The sequence below is a fragment of the Oculina patagonica genome, chromosome 13 (assembly GCF_052425735.1).
Source record: "Oculina patagonica isolate OP01 chromosome 13, crgOcupat, whole genome shotgun sequence".
NCBI classification, from domain to species: domain Eukaryota; kingdom Metazoa; phylum Cnidaria; class Anthozoa; order Scleractinia; family Oculinidae; genus Oculina; species Oculina patagonica.
Window position 1 is genome coordinate 36,953,760 of NC_135770.1, and position 21,469 is coordinate 36,975,228.

At 38.1% G+C, this 21,469-nt stretch overlaps 1 protein-coding gene across 1 annotated transcript; it reads right to left on the bottom strand.

Moving 5' to 3' along the window:
• Positions 1-2,381: 2,381 nt before the first annotated feature.
• LOC144636109 (fibroblast growth factor 17-like) lies at positions 2,382-7,181 on the bottom strand. Its single transcript, XM_078495243.1, has 5 exons — positions 5,902-7,181; positions 5,688-5,721; positions 5,169-5,280; positions 3,227-3,339; positions 2,382-2,779 (listed from the first exon to the last, which is right to left on the bottom strand). The coding sequence occupies exons 1-5, from the start codon at positions 5,958-5,960 to the stop codon at positions 2,597-2,599; spliced, it is 501 nt and encodes a 166-aa protein (XP_078351369.1). The 5' UTR covers positions 5,961-7,181; the 3' UTR covers positions 2,382-2,596.
• Positions 7,182-21,469: the final 14,288 nt, after the last annotated feature.

The window sequence follows — 21,469 nt, forward strand, 5'->3', positions numbered from 1 at the left end:
AGTGCAGTAAAAGAGGCTAAGAAGATTCTTAGAAAGTGTAAAGTGGGTGGAACGGATGCTTTTCTTGCTTTGCTCGATCATCGCAACACCCCACCTGCCGGTGTCCAAGTGAGTCCTACACAGCGCCTTTTCAACAGAAGGACTAGGAGTCTGCTACCGATGACGGCCAGTTTGCTTGCACCACAGGCTGTCCCTGATAATGAGCAATGCAAGGCCAAGCTCGAACAGCGCAAGCAGCGACAGGCCAGATATTACAACAGAGGGGCTGTCGATCTGGAGCCTTTGAAAAGAGGAGAAACCGTGAGGCTGAGACCTTTCCACTTGGGCAAGCGGGAGTGGTCAAAAGGAGTGGTCCGAAATCGGCTGGGTGAGAGATCGTATGAGGTAGAGACGCCGCACAGCACTGTTCGTCGCAACCGTGTTCACTTACGAAAGACAAACGAGCCATCACCGCCACTTTCAGATGATTTCCCTGTTGAGTTACCTGCTTCCCCGGAGCCACAGTCGGATAGGTCGCAGAATGCCGTTCCCGTAGAAGCTGCTCCGCCTGCGTCAAGTTCAGGCAATGCGTCTCCGGTTCAGCCGGAAGGTTCCCCGACTGTTGCAGAGTCTACCAAGCCAGTGCTAAGGCGATCCGAGCGCCAACGACGGCCACCTAGGCACTTAGATGACTTTGTGCTTACAAAGCCATAGACTGTTTTTGCCAAAGACTGTTCTACAGATTTCTAACGCGTGAACTTTAGGCTCGAGTACTTATCTCTAGAATGCGTGCTAAATTCATATTATGTATTTGTCAGCTCGTACGTTTGTTAGTTGTTTAGAGCAAAGCGTATTTTGTTTTCTTTTCCTTTTTCATTTATAAAAGGGAGGGTGTTATAATATGTGCATGTATATGCATTCCCTTGAGACGCTACTTAGCTATTTAGTATGCTGTTATCTTAGTTCGTTGTCAGTTACAACGTAGATTTGAAAGTAAACACTTGTTCGTTTACTCGTGTTGATCCTTGTGTTATTACATACACATAGAAAACAAAATAGTGAAATCAACTTGCTACTCGTTTTTGTTCGCTAAATACCTTCATTACGTCAGATGCCCTTTAGTGAGTGCTTTTCCACCCTTGATGACGTAAGTGAACCACAAAATAGAATTTTCAATTTCATCAAAGTTTAAGTTATGTTTATTGACATTTTGCTCACTTAAATAAATAACTGATTTTCAATATTATTACAACATCATAAATAATTTGCACATTCGTGCGAGTGTGTTTGAATTATATTATAAATAAAATATATTCCTATACACTAAAATATCAAATTAGATTACTAAAAACTTCGTTGAGTTCAGCAGTCGTTAAAATGAAATTTTTTAACTTTGTCGTCTTGTAAAAAGAGAATATTAAAGCTGCTTGTAATTACATATAAATAAGTTAAATCGTGTGCCATTAATCCAGGGTGTGACAACTATAATTAACTCTGTTTCGGGAGGAATTAAGTCTCAAGACACTGCCAATAATTTACCTGAAAACTCGAACTAAAGTGCAGAGCATTGCAGTTGCAAACCACAGTCACAAACATCGCACAAAATGAATGATGATAAAGATATCATTCAGTCAGTGACATAAGCTGCTCGGACTGATGTTTTTCCGAGTAGCTTGGGTTATCAATTGAATAATATCTTACTCATCGTCTTAAAATATACCATCCTTTATTTCCATCGCAAAAAATGTTGAAATAGTTGGTTGAGTGCTTAAAATTTCAGGCATGGTATTTCACAAAAGCGTTTATTTCAGTTCTCACTCCCCATACAATAAGGCAGCATGTCATCTATTAAACGAAAACATTACTTTGTAAATAATAATAATAAAAAACATAAGTTAAAAAACTAACTATTCGATTAAGCTAAATGTTAATTCTTTCTTTGCGCGCGAAGAGTGAAGTTAAACTCAGAAGTATCAAATTTCATTTGCAAAATTATAACAAACAAGTAGTCACGTGACACACTAGGTTTTCATCCAACTACATTTATGGACTCAAAGTTTTGACCCAAGAAGGACCAAAATCGCTAGGTTAATGGGATTTTACGAGCGCTATATACCTGTTATTTAATTTGAGTTTTTACTAATTCCGTTTTATCTCTCTACCGCCTTGAATGAATAAGACAAACTGCAAAACAGTCAATATGAAATACTAAGACAATACATGGTATTGTTTGATGTATTAAAAATAGACATTGAAAATACTTTTTTCGAATAAGTTATGTGAAGAGAATTTTTTCCCTCTTCCAATAAATAAATAAATAGTTAAATATCTGATATATTAATATAGAAATATGTTCATTTTTATAATCTTTCCGAATTAATATTTCTTGGCTTTGATAATAAATAGTAATATTTGTATAATCTATTTTATATACTTACAAATAAATATATGCGGTAATTTAAATATAGTTCTATATAGATACCTTTGATAAACACTATATACCTAAAATAAATTAAATTTCCCAACTGCTTTTAGCTAAGGGAAGGTCATTATCTTTTTCTATGGAAGAAATTTCTATCAAGGTTTATACCTTTTTTTTGTAGCGTATTATTACACGCTACGAAAAATAAGGTATAAACCTTGCAGCTTTTTGGACGGCCGTTGTGTTGTGTGGCTGCTTTACTCTTCCATTTCGCTTAAAACCAAGATACCAACTTGAATTGTACGTTGATTGAAACAGTCTATGTCCATTGTACATATCTTCTGTAAAAACACAGCGGTCCAAAATATTTCCATGCACCTGGAGAGAAGAAGATCAAAATTAAGTGTTATATAATAATAAACATTAACTTTAATATAGCGCGAACTAAAAACAGAAGCAGTATTACCAGGAAGACTGAGGCAAGCATGACAAAAAAAAACAGCCCCACCCACCCCACCCTATGCATCCTGTTCCGCACTCCGTGGCGGTTTGAATATAATAGAGATATTAAAATAAAGAAGTCTGCGTCGAACCTTGTGGCCCATACCACCGGAGCTTATCCCAGTTTATGTAGCATTAAGCGATTTGGAATATTCAGTTTAGTCCCCCCCCTCCCTGGATGGGATAGTAGTCCATAACAGGAGCCCATTGTCCATAATAAAGATATAGATCTGGGTATTATGATCAACAGCAAAAGGAGCATGTCTTGATTTCAAGACTATACAGTATCTAAAGACAGTAACATCATCAACAACAAAAACGTACCTCTACTGTAAGATCGCCAGCCGAGTTTACACAAATGTAACTGTTTTCTGTTACAGATCTTATTCTGACTCCGACGGAACCTTTTAAGTTAGTTGACTCCAACTGTAATTTTGCTGAAACGAACGAAGAACATGAAAATTAATTGTTAATCGTGGGTTTGTCTATTAAAGTTAATATGATATGAGCAAAATAAAAAAAATTATAAGAATCGAATACGCTGGTCCCACTTTTTCTAAGCACAACCTCATGGGTGCCAGCTCGCAGCTCGTGGCTAAGGCCTTGGCCGCCGAAGAGTCAGCGGCGGAGAAAATCTTCTGGTACCCACAGTACATGGGCAGAGACCTCGATTGAAGATCTAGAAGAAACTTGACATAAAACAGCCGTATCTAGCGGCAGATCTAGAATTGAGTATCTTTTTCTGGGGTGGAATGCCTTAATTTGCGGTTGTACAGTAATCTGTTTTTAAATAAATCGCCACTGGTGTAACTTCCTGAGCCGAAAGAACAACGCTTGCGGTCAACAGTAAGTACAAGATTAGCTCAGATATTAAAAGACACGAAAAACAAACATAAATAAAGAATGTCGCAAACATTCCGGGGCGCTTATGACGGACTGACTTGTTCTAAGAAAAATGGCGGTTTTTTCCGTAAAAGGATGTCAAGATTGCGTTTGTTACAGGGTGTTTTTGAAAATGCCTCGCCCACGCCTATGTTTGAATTTCTGAAATTCCGAAAATGCTGCTTGTTTCTTGTAAACAACAACAATGAACACAGCTTTTGTTTGTCTTTTTACTGTAGGTGCCTGATTCGGCCACAGAGGTGTCAGAGGTGCTAATCACACCCACAGATGCCGCAGCGCATTTGATAAAAGATCATAATTCATTTATATGTGTCACAGAAAAGTACACAACTGCCACCAGGAACGGCAATCTCAGAAAACACAAAACAAATGAACTATTCGTTTCAGTAACGTAACATGCTTATCGTCTTTTTTATATTACAACATCATTTGGCCATAATAAAGTAGTTTTTAATGTGATAAAGGCCTAGCAGCCAAAACATAACTTGTTTAGTCTGAAAACTGCCATTGACTCCCTCGTGAGTACTGAAAATACGGAACAGTGTTTCGTGAATACATTACACATGCATACATCTGTGACATTTCACAGCACACGTTCCAAAAGAGATACGTTTTCAAAAAGAGCGCCAATATTTGCCGCCGCTCATTCTTGAAATTTGCACATTTGTCGGAAAAATTCCCTGACAGTTCAGATGTACGCCGCTTTTTGGCGGGAAAATACCTTTTGATGTCTGCGACTCTCGGAAACCGCTAAACGCAGAAATCATTCACCGACTTTGTGCTATAATCTTTTTACCGATTGTATAATTTGGATTTGATGGTAGTATTATATGGCTTAAGTCTCTTCCTGATAGCCCACTTGTGGTCGTAACGCTAAGCTGCTTGCTAATCAAGCATTTCCAAATAATAACTTCAACACAGTTGGGTTTTAACATGTTTTAGTGCGTTTTTGTAAAATTGTAAAAAAATAAATCCCAAAATACTGAATTGTCGGTGAACAGAGGGCATTTTAGCTAATTTGAAAAATATTAAATCGGCATGTTTGCTTTGAACCGACGCGACGGCAAGTCCTGCAAGGTCGGCCTTTTTGTTTCACCCAAGAACCGTGAAATTTTTTAACACAAAAGCAGCTTTTGCAGCCCTTTGACCGTTAATCTGATTGATGTAAGTGGTCGGAAGCAGTGTGATTGTTGTAAAGCGCTATCTTCGTGCGGATTGCGAAAACGTATAAAGCTTTAAAAGTGATTTATCACAAAGGCTTGGGTGGTCTTATCGCAGGAGGTCAGTTTATGAAATGCTTCTAGATTGAAACGAGACAACGATATTTACTTGTCAATCTGTTATCTATAAGTTTGAAACTTACCATATTTATCTGTCTTTCGGCCATTGCTCTGAACAATTTTTCCCTTTACTGTTACAAATCCATTTGAATTCGTCGAGTATAGCCAAACATCCTTTTCTATCGACACGCCGGTCTGAAACAGACAGCAAAGGACATTCAGGGTTAACGACATCGATTATTACATAATAGCAGTTTATTTAGTATTGTTTTATATGAATAGTCTAGACAATGCACATTTACAATAGAGAATTAACCTCCGCGATGAAGCGAGCCGGCGAAGAATTGAGTGGGATTCCATTTATCTCAAGGGAAATAAGCTATTTAAATTCCATTTGCTCGTGTTTATAATACTGGATTTTTTGGATTTAGCAACAAGTATGTTTTGCCTAAGAATTAAAAGCTAAGTTTGATTTCATACGCAATACATCAGTTGCGTGACCTGAGTATGGAGCTGCCCCACGACTTATTAGCTGACGTAATGTTTGGACTAAATTAGCAATTCAAAAAAGTCCCTAAATAGGTTTCATTTTGTACACTTACCAGTAAGGCAGAATTTACGGGAAATGCGACAGTTCTGTGAAAACAAACAGCAAAAAGGCCATTATATACTAGTTTTAAAACTATTGTTGAATGAATCAAGAAGTTTTAGATGCGAATAATAATATACGAGAAATATGAAATTTAAAAGGCGATGTTTTGTACAAGCTTAGCCACGTGGAACTGAAGTCAAAACACGAACTTGCATTATACATACCTTGTGAAAATTATCACGGCTAATGCCGACCACAATAAAACTGTTATGCTGTACTTCATGTTTCTTTGTCTTATTATGTACGTTGTTCAAGAAGAAATATATATAAACTGCGAGACTTGTCACTCTTTGTCGCTTGAACTACAAGGGGCTATGATCTGCTCTGTTGCCTTCGGTTGAATGATCAACCAGCGTTCTGGAATCGTAATTTATATAAGCGAACAACATTGAAACCGCAGACGGTTAAACCGGATCCGCTACACCCAGCGCCCTACTAGCGATGTTCCGTTGCCTTAAAAGACGGAAAAGTCCCGATAATAGCGAAGTGTCACGTTAACACATTACATGCCTTGTCAGCGATGTCCAGACTTGCCTTCGACCGAGCCTATAAAATCGGAAATGACTCTTCGCACGCCGTCAAGATCAAAATCTGATTTGAGCTGGCTAATGTTGACATTTACAAATTGTCAGCGAATCGAATCCCCAAGTGTCAGTTTCTGCATTCTCAGCATAGTTGATTTCTTTTGTAGTTTTGTTTATTTTGTTGACCCATATTGCTTACCTGCTTTGCCTGCTTTCAATTCTGGTCGTTTCCGTCATTCTTTCATGATCAGCGGGAGAAAATGATGATGTCATGAATAAAATTAAGTCGCACGTCGGAAAATAAGATGAAGGAACTTCATTTAACATCGTGGAGTAAACGATTTCGAAGTACAAAAGTGGGAGCGAGGAAGTGACGAAAAATAAAATTTGGGAATAATCTTCTGCCCTTAATCAGCGGGGCGATTCCTCCGTAACTTCCGGTGAGCTTAAGCGAAAAATTGGCAAAAACAACTCAAAACTAAAGATCAAAGGCTCTCCTATCTAATACTAGAGTGTGTTATGGGAAGTAAAGCACGACAAACTCTTCAAAATATTGATTTAGATTTTCTGTTTTGTTTTACGCGTCATACTGATGTGACGAATGTCTGAAAGGAATCCAAAACAGGATGAGTCAAGTGTCACGCAAGTGTTGAGTCTGTTGAAGTCATTGAAAAAGAATCTTCGTGTTCAGGATGCAAAAAAAAAACGGCCTACAAGAAAAACACAATTAAAAAAACTCAAAACATTAAAATGTTTTTATAGTTTGACATTTTTGTCGTTACAGTCAAAAAGGATGCATTCATAAATTATCTGTCCTATTTCAGAACTTATTTCGTCAGCTGCAAGCAATTTTAAATATTTATTTTCCGCACTGCAAAAATGTCGCTGTATATTGTAAGTTTGAATCAAGCTTTCATTGAGGTCAATAGACCACTTTCTTTTCCAACCACAAAATTGTGGAATTTCATAGTCAAAAACAACAAGTTCCTCGCCTCGTTGCCACAAAACGGGAAAATCCTGAATTTCATTTATTTGCCCTGTGTCATTTTGATAATTCTGGCGTAATTCAGAAAGTTACAAATATAGCCAACGGAAATATGTTATCGTTAAAACCATCGGTATATATAAATTTCTATTGTATTCAGATAAAAAACTAATGGAGGCGTGATAAGTGAACTTATTGCACAGTATTGGAGTCTTTCAGCAACCGTATTGGACCTTTCAGATTCCCTGAAAAGTCACGCAAATATATAAAAGACTATCCAAAGTTATCACTCGCTTACGTGGGTTAAATATCTGTTCAGTCAATAAAGTAAAGTAGATCAGTATTTTTCTACCGCCTTACGAGAGTTAACAAGAGGATTACGCACGATATAAGATTTTTAAACTAAAAAGGAAACCGAGCGATTAGTCAAACACGTACTGAAAGCAGACTTTTGACAGATCATCGAACCCGCTTCAGAATATATCAATACTCAAATTGGGTACTAAGATGGGATAAGAAGAATTATCGTATCAAGTCGATAAGTGCTTTCTTTTTGGCTTTTGCTGTATTTTTCCAACACTAAACAAGTAAAATATATTCTTTGGATGCAAATATAGGGCCCAATTGCAACCGACTAATAAAGCATGACAAATAATTCATGTACTTTAATGTATGATTTAATCCATAATGTCGGAATTATGAATAAAAGGGAACTGAAAACTTCAGGGCATTTTTATGTTTAAGCGTAACTTTATTATTTTCAATGGTGTGGTTTGGGGAATCCCTTACTCAGTTAGATATTCTTAACAACATTGCTTAACTTCAATCTTACGATGTATTCTTTTCCTTCAGTTGTACTGCTGTAAGCTGCTCTCCAATAAACGCTTCCATGTTTAAATACTTCCGTTTAAGTAATTTTACACTGTTTTACAAAAAGCCTGTATTTAGACATTGGCACTTGACCAGAAAGAAAACGACCGATTTACCTTTTTAAGAGAAAAAGCTGAAAACCTCTGCGAATACCGCATAGCATTTTTTTGCCAAATCCATGCCTCTGTCGTGTGTACATATAGCTGGCAGATTTACAAATCTTCCTCGACATGTCAATTTTTTGACATGCAGCTTATTTGCCATGCTTTGAAGAGTCAATTAACCTCGTATGCGTGTCAGTTTTTTATACAAGGAATTGTCGAGGAAAACGGCACGACTGAACTTGTTCGTTATGACACTTTTATATGTGGTTCCTATGTACGGCTTTTCAAGAAAGACTCTTACTCGGAATTAAGAGCTTTTAAAATGAAATTCCAAATAAAGCAAAATAAAGAAACAAAAGGGGAGAAATCGTTCAAAATAATATAAGTTTTCTTTTCTAGTAAAAGAATGTTTCCTTGTGTCCTAGCTTCCGGTAGTCAAATGTTACATTTTTCCTGTTTTATTGCGTTACTGTTTATGAAAGTATTAAGTATGATGGTGCAATAGTTTGCAAGGTAGGGGATTTTTTATATAAAAATCAGTATGAACCTTAAAATTAAGATAAAATACAAAGTCAGCAGTTATTGAATTGAAGTAACTATAATTAGAACTGACACATAAGATGCGATCACACAGCTGAAGCTATCGTTTTAAGAGCAGCGTCTAAGCGGATTACATCTGACTGTAACAATATTTTCCCTTCGGTGTAACGACAACATGACAGAGTTGAAGATCTCTGGTCTGAGTTCTTAACACCTTATCCTATCTTGGTTCTAACTGATATTAAAGAAAAAACAACAACAAAGCTAAATTCACCAAAAAAAATAAAAAACAAACTATTTTATGAAATCACGACTAGCTAGATAACTGTTGTTCAAGCTGGAACTATAGCAAGTACTTCACACTTGCAATTATAGATAATAGAACGACCAAAAATGGAGTAAAGGACTGCTCGTCGTGTATGTTACCAGAATCTACCTGTTCTTGAGAACATCAAACGAGAAAAGAAAATGGAAATTAAAAATAATCTATTTTTTTTTCTTTTTTTTTTCACCAAAGGATTTTTTAGCGCTAATGTTATAATTTTAGCCAGTTTAAAATACATCTGGGGCTATTTAGGTCATTGTATCATTAAGTATTTTTCCAGATTAGACCAATTTAGGCGCAGAAAACGCAGAATTGTCACTGTTTCGCAAAAACGCGTCCGATGCAAAACAACCTGGTTTTCTCGCGGCACGACGTGTACTGACGACAAAAGTTGGCACTATGGGCAAAGAGGCCAATCGAAATGCACCCATTACACTGACTATAGAACAATAGTTCAGACAATATTTAAAGAGCACGTCGAACTATTTAAAGATGACACAAAAGTAAAGGAAGTCTTAAGCTTTTAGTGATATATACTGTGCCATTTATTAGAGCTGCATGGCCAATATAGGACTCGCACTCTAAACTCGAGCTCTAGGCAGTTGGCTGTGAAATTTTCCGGGTAAGATCGATTAATGACTCAGCGAGCAGACTGAATGAGTTATATTGTAAATTAATTACCAACTGAGAGCAAGGAACTCAGTTGATCACGCTATCTGAATTTTTTCATCTGAAATGTCTAGAAATGCCAATTCGACCTATTCGTACACGTTTTGACGCAAATTAATCCAACGGCTCTCATTGCCATCACGAATTCCTAATTTGCCATTGAATAATTTTATTGCCAACTGTCTTTGGTTTAGCCGGTTGCAGGCATTTCGTCGGGGGAGCAGGGCTAAGAATGGCAATGGGAGCGAAAAAAAAGATGGTGGTTAGCCTGGCTCCTAACTAACCAAACGCCTAGGGTATGGTAGAGGCCTTCCAAGGGGGCTTTGATGTCGCTTTGTCGCTCATTTCCAACCCACCTTTCGCCTATTGTGTGAGGGAAACATTGTCGCTGTCGCAGATATACACCCTTTCAGTGCTAGCTTCGCGGCTGTCAGTGCTCTGGAACAAGGTTGTCGCTACTTTTTTAGCTATTCAGTGCAATGTCGCCTCGCCAAAACCCCTTACAAGGCCTCATGGTAGTTTTGTGGCTGACCTAGCACAAATTCTGCCAGCACAATTTTGAGCAGAAGAGCTCTCATTTGTTGACTGTTTCCGCCAAGCAGGGTGCATTATGCCGCAGGGCAGAATAACCCAATAAGTAACTTTACGCGAGCAGAATTCGTGAAGAATTAAAATAAGCAGAAACATTCATGTAATCAAGACAAGTAACAGTGATAAAAAGAAAGCCAAATAATAATATCCATTACTGCAAAATAATCGGCGCTTTAGCCCTGGTGGTTGGAGTCCGGTCACTGCGATAGAAAAACCGTGATTATCATAGGAAAAACGGACTGTTAACAGTGTTAATACAGTCTAGACTCCGGGTCTGGCGAGCTCTATCCGAAGTCCGGCGTCATTGTACAAGACACTTAACACTCACAGTCACACAGGGACTCTATTCACCCAGGAGAAAGTAGGTACCAGAGAAAATAAACCTGACAAATAAAACGCTTGAGTTATTAAAAGTGCTTCGAAGGGCATCCCATCCACGAGACATAGCAATACTGCTAGTCAATTCATCCTACGGAAACGAAGTTTAAAAGAAAAATAAAAAATTAATTTAGTTTTTTTTTTTTTCCCCGATTCCGACTATTCAGAAGAGTGTTAATAAAATGTGTGATTCTTTTATGTCTTAATAGCTCGGTTCAGATCCCAGTTTACTTCAGTGCTCTTGCTTACTGGGTATTTGCAATTTAGGATGAGTTGGGATTAAGTACAGTTTGGTCGTCTGCCTTTCTTAATTATTTTTATTTTTATTTGTAGACTGAATATCGACTTTGTTTGGGATCAGATTCTCATCAATGCTTGGCATGACAATTACGCTCGAAGCGGGTCGTTCGTTAACTTTCTAGTTTTCGACGACTTTCTTTAATTACAGTACTATATCTGCCCCGGCAATCCACACGAACAGTTACACGATTTAAGCTTTCCGACTGAGATTCTCAGACGCCATTCCCAGCCTGCGAGCCCGGTGTGGACCCCGGAGCCGGACAGGCCAGAACGTTCCAGTTCTCACGAAATGTTTGTGTTGAGTAACGCAATTTCTCGGAAACCGGAACGCGATATACGATGTGATGGTAAACGCGCGCACGAGCGATGAGGGGTGTGGACAAATTTCCGGGTAAATATAACTCCCATCCTGCCTTTAAAATAATGTCATCATAGTATACTCGATACCCTGGCATGTCACGTTGTTTTCCGCTGGACATAGCCGCCCCAAAAAAGTGTCCTAGAACGTGAAATTATACTGCGATAAAAAATGTGCGTCGGTGTCTAGCCGTGTTAGGGCCGAAACTATTTATTTTGTGCTACACGTTCAGTTCAGGAAATAATTAAAATTAACTATTTTCTGTCAAATGGGAATTAGAACTGATTTTTTAAGGTAGAGCCCTTTGTTTAAATGTGTCACACTTCGGCAAGGCCATTAGTTCTCGAGCTCTTTTGTCTACCTTTCAGCCAATTTAGTTATCACTTGACCCCGAACAATATGAACCTGTGTTCACGATCCACTTGCTTCTGTGACGGCAAATAAGATCTGCTTGAAAAATATTATTAAACACTCAATAAAATAGCTATATCAAGTAAGTAAGAAGCAAACTAGCTTTTAGCTTGTAAAAATATAATACGTTTTTTACAGCTCTATCGCCATGATATTTCCTGATAGTATTAACAGTCATTACAAAAATAAATTGCCCCGGCTAAGTATGTACTTGTAGTACAAATATAGAAACTTTTTATTTACCTGTCGGACATCTCTGTAAGCAGACATCAGTGTAATTTATACCAGCAAATGCCGACATTTGTCTTGACTAGTGTCGTGCAAAAAGAAACAAAAAAAAGAAACAAAGTTTCCGCGCGGCAACCACGCACGACATGTAGCCGGAACCGCGCCAACTCCTTTCGGCGCGTGATAATCCGTCAAGCACTAAGTGGGAGTCTAAAATAGTAGCTAGGTATGCGTTTTGTGGAAAATGAAAAGTGACTGATAGCCCTTTTATTCCAAATTGTGGGTGTTGAAAAGCCGTGTGGGGCTAAAATGTTTCTTTATAAAGGTCCAGAAAGGTCATAATCTTAATAATGGTCGTGTGAATTAAAATCTGCGACAAGGCAAAAATGCCCCCTTTAAAGGCGATGATTTTCCAATCGCCTGGGTTGAAAGAAACACTCAACACAGTAATTTGAGAACACTTAAATGTTTTTTTTATTATTATTTTCTGTATCAACTCGGCTCAAGAAATGGAGCTAGGCATTATTTCTCTTGATGAAGCGAAGGCAATGAAACGAACTTTTATCCGGTGAAGTACGGCTGACTCAGATGCGTTACCTAATACTAGAGCGAAAGGTTGATTGCAAGTTACACGCAGCGAATCGAAGGAATCCTCAAAACAGTGGTTTACTAAGAGCTAATAAGGTATAAAATCAGTTAAGAAGGGAATAACATTAATAAGAGCTAGAATGGTTAAGACTGAGGAAGTGTGACACAAATGTTTTACTTGCAAAATATTCATGATGGGTCAACCGTGTCATCTGACGTAGCAGTTTTGATCACGAGATTTTAGTGACGTCAAAACAATATCGTCCACTTTAGCATTGTGACACTGCATTGATATTGCAGTTGTTTAAAGCTGACGTGGGATTTTTCATGAGCTGTTGATCTGCCCGAGGTCGGTCTCGTGATAAACTGTGATGCAGTTTCAAGTGAGTACTTATCGCCCGCTGAACCGTGTGATACCTGCATGCTGCGTAATGGCGTGTTTGGGTGCATGGAATATGGCAGAAGAAAAACAAAGTTAGAGCAAATTTGTTGTTTGCTGCTTTGTTGCGTGACGTTTATAGCTGAAGATCGACCGCGACCGACCTTTGAGTAAATGCCCACCAGAAAACTTTTTTAAAAAAAGCACTTTACCAGTTTTATTTTGCTCTGTACTCACTAATTCGTTTTTCTTCCTCTCCTATGTTAAGTTTACTTTTTTATCCTAATCTATTTTGTAATTAAATCAAGGGCATCAAATTAACTTTCTATATTTTGCCCTTTTCCATTTCTCTTCTTCTATTTGTTTTGCTTTGTACTTACTAATTGTATATTAGGATGGAATAAATAAATAAAATGAAAAAAATGAAAAAAAAAATGTGTACCGTAAAGCTGTGTAAAGAACAGTATGTGGAGCCTGAATGTTAGCTGGGAGTTCCATTAAACTTTCAGCACCAAGACAGACAAAAATGAAATTTAAAAAGTCTACCAAGGTAAAACGAATGACCAAAAATATAAGAGCTCCCCCTCAGTGATCAGACATTAAATTAGAAGTCGCCCAACATTTGAAATCAGTCTTCCAGGCCCAAAATAGCCGTAAAACTACATACTGTAGCGTTTTACTCCATAACTGAGGAGTTTGTTATTCCATCCAAGAGGCCGGAACACGCAAGCGAAATGCAGACACCTTCATTTTGACACCGGTTTTGGTACATCAGTAATTGATTCTTTCCCGCGGCCTATCCCATCAGGGAAATTATATTTTACACCAGGGAAGAAGGTTAGCCACCAGAGAATTTTTAAGAATCTGCGGTAAAGCCCTTTAGGAGGGTCAAAATTTCACAAGGGAGGGCAAAATAACTCAGATTAGAGGACTCAAACGGGACACTGGGTTTTGCAGCAGTCGGATTTTACACTAGTCTGACATTACATACAGGCCTCCCCGTAAAAAAGATGTTTTTCAGGTACTGCTAACTGTAATATCTTTGTTATTCGCCGTCAGCCTGTAATTTGTTTGACCAATAGCATTCGGTTTTATTCAGAGGTCCTTGGGAAAGCAGCACTCAGAGAGTAAGTGGCTTTTTGGCTGCTTTCAAAAAATATTTCGATATTCGCCAGGCTAAGCTGGCTAAACAGACGTCGTTTTGTCTGCGGTCCACTTCTGGTCGCACAAAAAGCTCTTAACCGTTCACTGAACCATTTTTGTCTGGTGGGAAATAAAAAGTAAATTACTTGTGCGGAATAATAAAGAATGTAGTCATTAAGCATGTCATCTCCCTGGAATGAGGAAAGCTAAAAATAAAGAAATAACGAAGTTTGGGTGTTATTTAAGGAACGTTGCAAACTATTAATAATCCCCTAACCTTCTTACAGCTGTCAGACCCTGTCAGTTCACTCTACTGTACGATAATAAATTAAAAATAGCGGCAGAAAATAAACAACTATCTTTACACTCTGAAATCTCTTAAGCCTTCAAAACCGCAACTTAAGAGAAAAATCGAGAATGGAAACCGCAATATTTGTTTATTTGATTAAAAAATTTGCGCCCTGAATTCCTCAAAACTCTCGCGCTTATCGCGCGCGCAAGCTTCTAGTTCGGTTCCAGTCTGCCAAGGTTTTTGCGGCCAACATGGCCGCCTGCTTATCATGGGTGTGTCAGATAAGCCCAAAGCTTTGTACCCTCTCCAAGTGCTTCTTAGGTTTGTATTGTGGTGAGATTTTCATAACAAATGTGTTACTTATAGTTAGAAGTTTTTGCCGTTACAATAAAAAAGGATGCATTCATAAATTATCTGCCCTATGTCAGAACTTATTTCGTCAGCTGCGAGCAATTTTCAATATTTATTTTCCGCACTGTAAAAATGTCGCTGTATATTGTAAGTTTGAATCAAGCTTTCATTGAGGTCAATAGACCACTTTCTTTTCCAACCACAAAATTGTTGAGTTTCATAGTCAAAAACTACAAGTTCCTCGCCTCGTTGCCACAAAACGGGAAAATCCTGAATTTCATTTATTTGCCCTGCGTCATTTTGATAATTCTGGCGTAATTCAGAAAGTTACAAATATAGCCAACGGAAATATGTTATCGTTAAAACCATCGGTATATATAAATTTCTATTGTGTTCAGATAAAAACCTTAGAGGGCGTGATAAGTGAACTTATTGCACAGTATTGGAGTCTTTCAGCAACCGTATTGGACCTTTCAGATTCCCTGAAAAGTCACGCAAATATATAAAAGACTATCCAAAGTTATCACTCGCTTACGTGGGTTAAATATCTGTTCAGTCAGTCAATCAAGTAAAGTAGATCAGTATTTTTCTACCGCCTTAAGAGAGTTAACAAGAGGATTACATGCGATATAAGATTAAACTAAAAAGGAAACCGAGCGATTAGTCAAACACGTACTGAAAGCAGACTTATGACAGATCATCGAACTCGCTTCAGAATATATCAATACTCAAATTGTGTACTAAGATGGGACGAGAAGAATTATCGAATCAAGTTGATTAGTGCTTCCGTGGCTTTAGCTGTATTTTTCCAACACTAAACAAGTAAAATATATTCTTTGGACGCAAATATAGGACCCAATTGCAACCGACTAATAAAGCATCACTGAAATTATTCATGTACTTAAATGTATGCTTTAATTCATAATATCAGATAAAATAAAGGGGAAAAAACTTAAGAGCATTTTTATGTTTAAGCGTAACTTTATTATTAGCAATGGTGTGGTTTGGGGAATCCCTTTTTTTTTCAATATTCTTAACACCATTGCTTAACTTTAATTTTACGATTTATTCTATTCCTTCAGTTGTACTGCTGTAAGCTGCTGTACAATAATGCTTCCATGTTTAAATACTTCCGTTTAAGTAATTTTACACTGTTTTACAAAAAGCCTGTATTTAGACATTGGCACTTGACCAGAAAGAAAACGACCGATTTACCTTTTTAAGAGAAAAAGCAGAAAACCTCTGTGAATACCGCATAGCATTTTTTTGCCAAATCCATGCTCTGTCGTGTGTACATATAGCTGGCCGATTTACAAATCTTCCTCGACAAGTCAATTTTTTGACATGCAACTAATTTGCCATGCTTTGAAGAGTCAATAAACCCGGCGTGTCAGTTTTTCATACAAGGAATTGTCGAGGAAAACGGCACGACTGAACTTGTTCGTTATGAACTTTTATACGTGGTTCTATGTACGCCTTTTCAAGAAAGACTCTTACCCAAGATAAAAGCTTTTCAAGTAAAATTCCAAAAATTAAGAAACAAAAGAGCAGAAATTGTTCAAAATAATTTCGATGTTCTTTTCTAGTAAAAGAATGTTTCCTTGTGTCTTAGCTTCCGGTACTCAAATGTTACATTTTTCCTGTTTTACTGACGTTACTGTTTATGAAAATATTAAGTATGATGGTGCAATAGTTTGCAAGGCAGGATTTTTATATGAAAATCAGTATGACACCTTAAAAACTAAGATAAAAAAACAAAGTCAGCAGTTATTGAATTGAAGTAACTATAATTAGAACTGATACATCAGATGCGATCACAAAGCTGAAGCTATCGTTTAAGAGCAGCGTCTAAGCGAATTACATCTGACTGTAACAATATTTTCCCTTCGGTGTATCGACAACAGAGTTGAAGATCTCTGGTCTGAGTTCTAACCACCTTATCCTCTCTTGGTTCTAACTGCAACAAAGCTGAATTCACCAAAACAATAAAAAAACAATCTTATGAAATCGCGACTAGCCAGATCACTGTTGTTCAACTATAACTATGGCAAGTACTTCACACTTGCAATTATAGATAACAGAATGGCAGAACGTATTACATCTGTGATTGCTGTAGTGTGCACTTTTCTCAGGGGCCGTGTGGAGAACCGTTACTTATAGACTACGAGCATTAACTTTGATCCCTAAGTTTGTCGAACGAGAAACGAAAAAAAATAAAGGGAATTAAAACTGATAGCTGCTGTTTTTTATCTTTTTTTTTTTCGTGCCCAGCCGGGGGGGGGGGGGGTAAGAGACTGCTCGTCGTCTATGTTACCAGAATTTACTTTGCGTTACTTAACGTTCTTGAGAACATCTAAGTTGAGCGCTGGTTATAATTTTTAGCCAATTTAAAATACATCCTGAGGCTATTCGAGACATTTTATCGTTAAGTATTTTTCCAGATTAGACCAATTTAGGCACGGAAAACGCAAAATTTTTATTATTTCGCGAAAACGCGTCCGCTGCAAAACAGTCTGGTTTCTCGCGGCACGACGTGTCCTGACGACATCAGTTCCCATCAGTTCTGCTCAGTCTGAGTTCTGCTGTACCATACCACACTATGGCAAAGAGCCAATCGAAATGCACCCATTTCATTGACTATATAACAATAGTTACCGTAATGATTCGAGTTAGCGCCCTCCTTCCAATAAGCGCCCCCTTCCGAATAAGCGCCCCCCTTCAAATGTGTTTTTGTAAATAAGCGCCCCTATTCCAATAAGCGCTCCCATTCTTATGAGCGCCCCCATTCTTATAAGCACCCCTATTCTAATAAGTGCCCCTATTGTGGATAACTGCCCCTACTGAAGTCACTGACGTCAACTAGATAAACTCCTGACCGTTCCAACCTCTCTTGCCGTTCACCGTACAGTTCATGTATATATTTACTGTTAAAATGAACAATTATTTTAAAAGTAACTGAACTTTTAACAATTTCTAACTGTTACAGTTCCTGTTATTGTTAGATACATTTGGTTGTTTCTCAAAAAATTAAATAAGCGCCCTGTCCCGAATAAGCGCCCTGTCTCGAATAAGCGCCCTCCCTTGAGGTGCCAAAAGTAAATAAGCGCCCCGGGCGCTTAATCGAATCATTACGGTAGATAAAAGCAAGTCGAACTATTTATGGATGACACAAAAATTAAGGATGTTAATTAGTGATATATACTGTGCCATTTATTAGAGCTGCATGGCCAATATAGGACTCGCACTCTGAACTCGAGCTCTAAGCAGTAGTCTGTGAAGTTTTCCGGGGTAAGATCGATTAATGACTCAGCGAGCAGATTGAATGAGTTATATTGTAAATTAATTACCAGCTGTGAGCAAGGAACTTAGTTGATCACGCTATCTGCATTTTTTCATCTGAAATGTCTAGAAATGCCAACTCGACCTATTCGCACACGTTTTGACGAAAATTAATCCAACTCTCATTGCCATCACGAAATCCTAATTTGTCATTGAATAATTTTATTGCCAACTGTCTTTGGTTAAGCCGGTTGCAGGCATTTCGTCGGGGGAGCAGGGCTAAGAATGGCGAGGGAGCGAAAAAAAGATGGTGGTTAGCCTGGCTCCTAACTAACCAAACGCCTGGGGTATGGTAGTTTTGTGGTTGACCTAGAACAAATTCTGCCAGCACAATTTTGAGCAGAAGAGCTCTCATTTGTTGACCGTTTCCGCCAAGCAGGGTGCATTATGCCGCAGGGCAGAATAACCCAATAAGTAACTTTACGCGAGCAGAATTCGTGAAGAATTAAAATAAGAGAACAGTCATGTATGCCAAATAATAATATCCATTACTGCAAAATAATTGGTGCATTAGCCCTGGTGGTTAGTCCGGTCACTGCGATAGAAAAACCGTGATTATCATAGGAAAAACGGACTGTTAACAGTGTTAATACAGTCTAGACTCCGGGTCTGGCGAGCTTTATCCGAAGTCCGGCGTCATTGTACAAGACACTTAACACTCACAGTCACACAGGGACTCTATTCACCCAGGAGAAAGTAGGTACCAGAGAAAATAAACCTGACAAATAAAACGCTTGAGTTATTAAAAGTGCTTCCAAGGGCATCCCATCTACGAGACATAGCAATACTGCTAGTCAATTCATCCTACGGAAACGTCCCGATTCCGACTATTCAGAAGAGTGTTAATAAAATGTGTGATTCTTTTATAATAGCTCGGTTCAGATCTCAGTTTACTTCAGTGCTCTTGCTTATTTGCAATTTAAGATGAGTTGGGATTAAGTACAGTTTGGTCGTCTGCCTTTCTTGATTATTTGTATTTTTTTGGTAGACTGAATATCGACTTTGTTTGAGATCAGATTCTCATCAATGCTTGGCATGACAATTACGCTCGAAGCGGGTCGTTCGTTAACTTTCTAGTTTTCGTCGACTTTATTTAATTACTGTATCTGCCCCGGCAATCCACAAACAGTTACACGATTTAAGCTTTCCGTCTGAGATTCTCAGACGCCATTCCCAGCCTGCGAGCCCGGTTGGACCCCGGAGCCGGACAGGCCAGAACGTTCCAGTTCTCACGAAATGTTTGTGTTGAGTAACGCAATTTCTCGGAAACCGGAACGCGATATACGATGTGATGGTAAACGCGCGCACGAGCGATGAGGGGTGTGGACAAATTTCCGGGTAAATATAACTCCCATCCTGCCTTTAAAATAATGTCATCATAGTATACTCGATACTGGCATGTCACGTTGTTTTCCGCTGGACATAGCCGCCCCAAAAAAGTGTCCTAGAACGTGAAATTATACTGCGATAAAAAATGTGGGTCGGTGTCTAGCCGTGTTAGGGCCGAAACTATTTATTTTGTGCTACACGTTCAGTTCAGGAAATAATTAAAATTAACTATTTTCTGTCAAATGGTAATTAGAACTGATTTTTTAAGGTAGAGCCCTTTGTTTAAATGTGTCACACTTCGGCAAGGCCATTAGTTCTCGAGCTCTTTTGTCTACCTTTCAGCCAATTAAGTTATCACTTGACCCCGAACAATATGAACCTGTGTTCACGATCCACTTGCTTCTGTGACGGCAAATAAGATCTGCTTGAAAAATATTATTAAACACTCAATAAAATAGCTATATCAAGTAAGTAAGAAGCAAACTAGCTTTTAGCTTGTAAAAATATAATACGTTTTTTACAGCTCTATCGCCATGATATTTCCTGATTAACAGTCATTACAAAAATAAATTGCCCCGGCTAAGTATGTACTTGTAGTACAAATATAGAAACTTTTTATTTACCTGTCGGACATCTCTTTAAGCAGACATCAGTGTAATTTATACCAGCAAATGCCGACATTTGTCTTGACTAGTGTCGTGCAAAAAGAAACAAAAAAAAGAAACAAAGTTTCCGCGCGGCAACCACGCACGACATGTAGCCGGAACCGCGCCAACTCCTTTCGGCGCGTGATAATCCGTCAAGCACTAAGTGGGAGTCTAAAATAGTAGCTAGGTATGCGTTTTGTGGAAAATGAAAAGTGACTGATAGCCCTTTTATTCCAAATTGTGGGTGTTGAAAAGCCGTGTGGGGCTAAAATGTTTCTTTATAAAGGTCCAGAAAGGTCATAATCTTAATAATGGTCGTGTGAATTAAAATCTGCGACAAGGCAAAAATGCCCCCTTTAAAGGCGATGATTTTCCAATCGCCTGGGTTGAAAGAAACACTCAACACAGTAATTTGAAAACACTTAAATGTTTTTTTTATTATTATTTTCTGTATCAACTCGGCTCAAGAAATGGAGCTAGGCATTATTTCTCTTGATGAAGCGAAGGCAATGAAACGAACTTTTATCCGGTGAAGTACGGCTGACTCAGATGCGTTACCTAATACTAGAGCGAAAGGTTGATTGCAAGTTACACGCAGCGAATCGAAGGAATCCTCAAAACAGTGGTTTACTAAGAGCTAATAAGGTATAAAATCAGTTAAGAGGGAATAACATTAATAAGAGCTAGAATGGTTAAGACTGAGGAAGTGTGACACAAATGTTTTACTTGCAAAATATTCATGATGGGTCAACCGTGTCATCTGACGTAGCAGTTTTGATCACGAGATTTTAGTGACGTCAAAACAATATCGTCCACTTTAGCATTGTGACACTGCATTGATATTGCAGTTGTTTAAAGCTGACGTGGGATTTTTCATGAGCTGTTGATCTGCCCGAGGTCGGTCTCGTGATAAACTGTGATCAGTTTCAAGTGAGTACTTATCGCCCGCTGAACCGTGTGATACCTGCATGCTGCGTAATGGCGTGTTTGGGTGCATGGAATATGGCAGAAGAAAAACAAAGTTAGAGCAAATTTGTTGTTTGCTGCTTTGTTGCGTGACGTTTATAGCTGAAGAGCGACCTTTGAGTAAATGCCCACCAGAAAACGTTTTTAAAAAAAGCACTTTACCAGTTTTATTTTGCTCTGTACTCACTAATTCGTTTTTCTTCCTCTCCTATGTTAAGTTTACTTTTTTATCCTAATCTATTTTGTAATTAAATCAAGGGCATCAAATTAACTTTCTATATTTTGCCCTTTTCCATTTCTCTTCTTCTGTTTGTTTTGCTTTGTACTTACTAATTGTATATTAGGATGGAATAAATAAATAAAATGAAAAAAATGAAAAAAAAATGTGTACCGTAAAGCTGTGTAAAGAACAGTA

What these genes read in the sequence shown, in the direction of transcription:
- LOC144636109 (XM_078495243.1), bottom strand. Translation starts at nt 5,960, where the DNA reads ATGAAGTACAGCATAACAGTTTTATTGTGGTCGGCATTAGCCGTGATA. An exon ending in GCCGTGATAATTTTCACAAG is followed by an intron (nt 5,722 to 5,901) that starts GTATGTATAATG and finishes TTGTTTTCACAG; the next exon opens with AACTGTCGCATTTCCCGTAA. An exon ending in CCGAAAGACAGATAAATATG is followed by an intron (nt 3,340 to 5,168) that starts GTAAGTTTCAAA and finishes CGTTCGTTTCAG; the next exon opens with CAAAATTACAGTTGGAGTCA.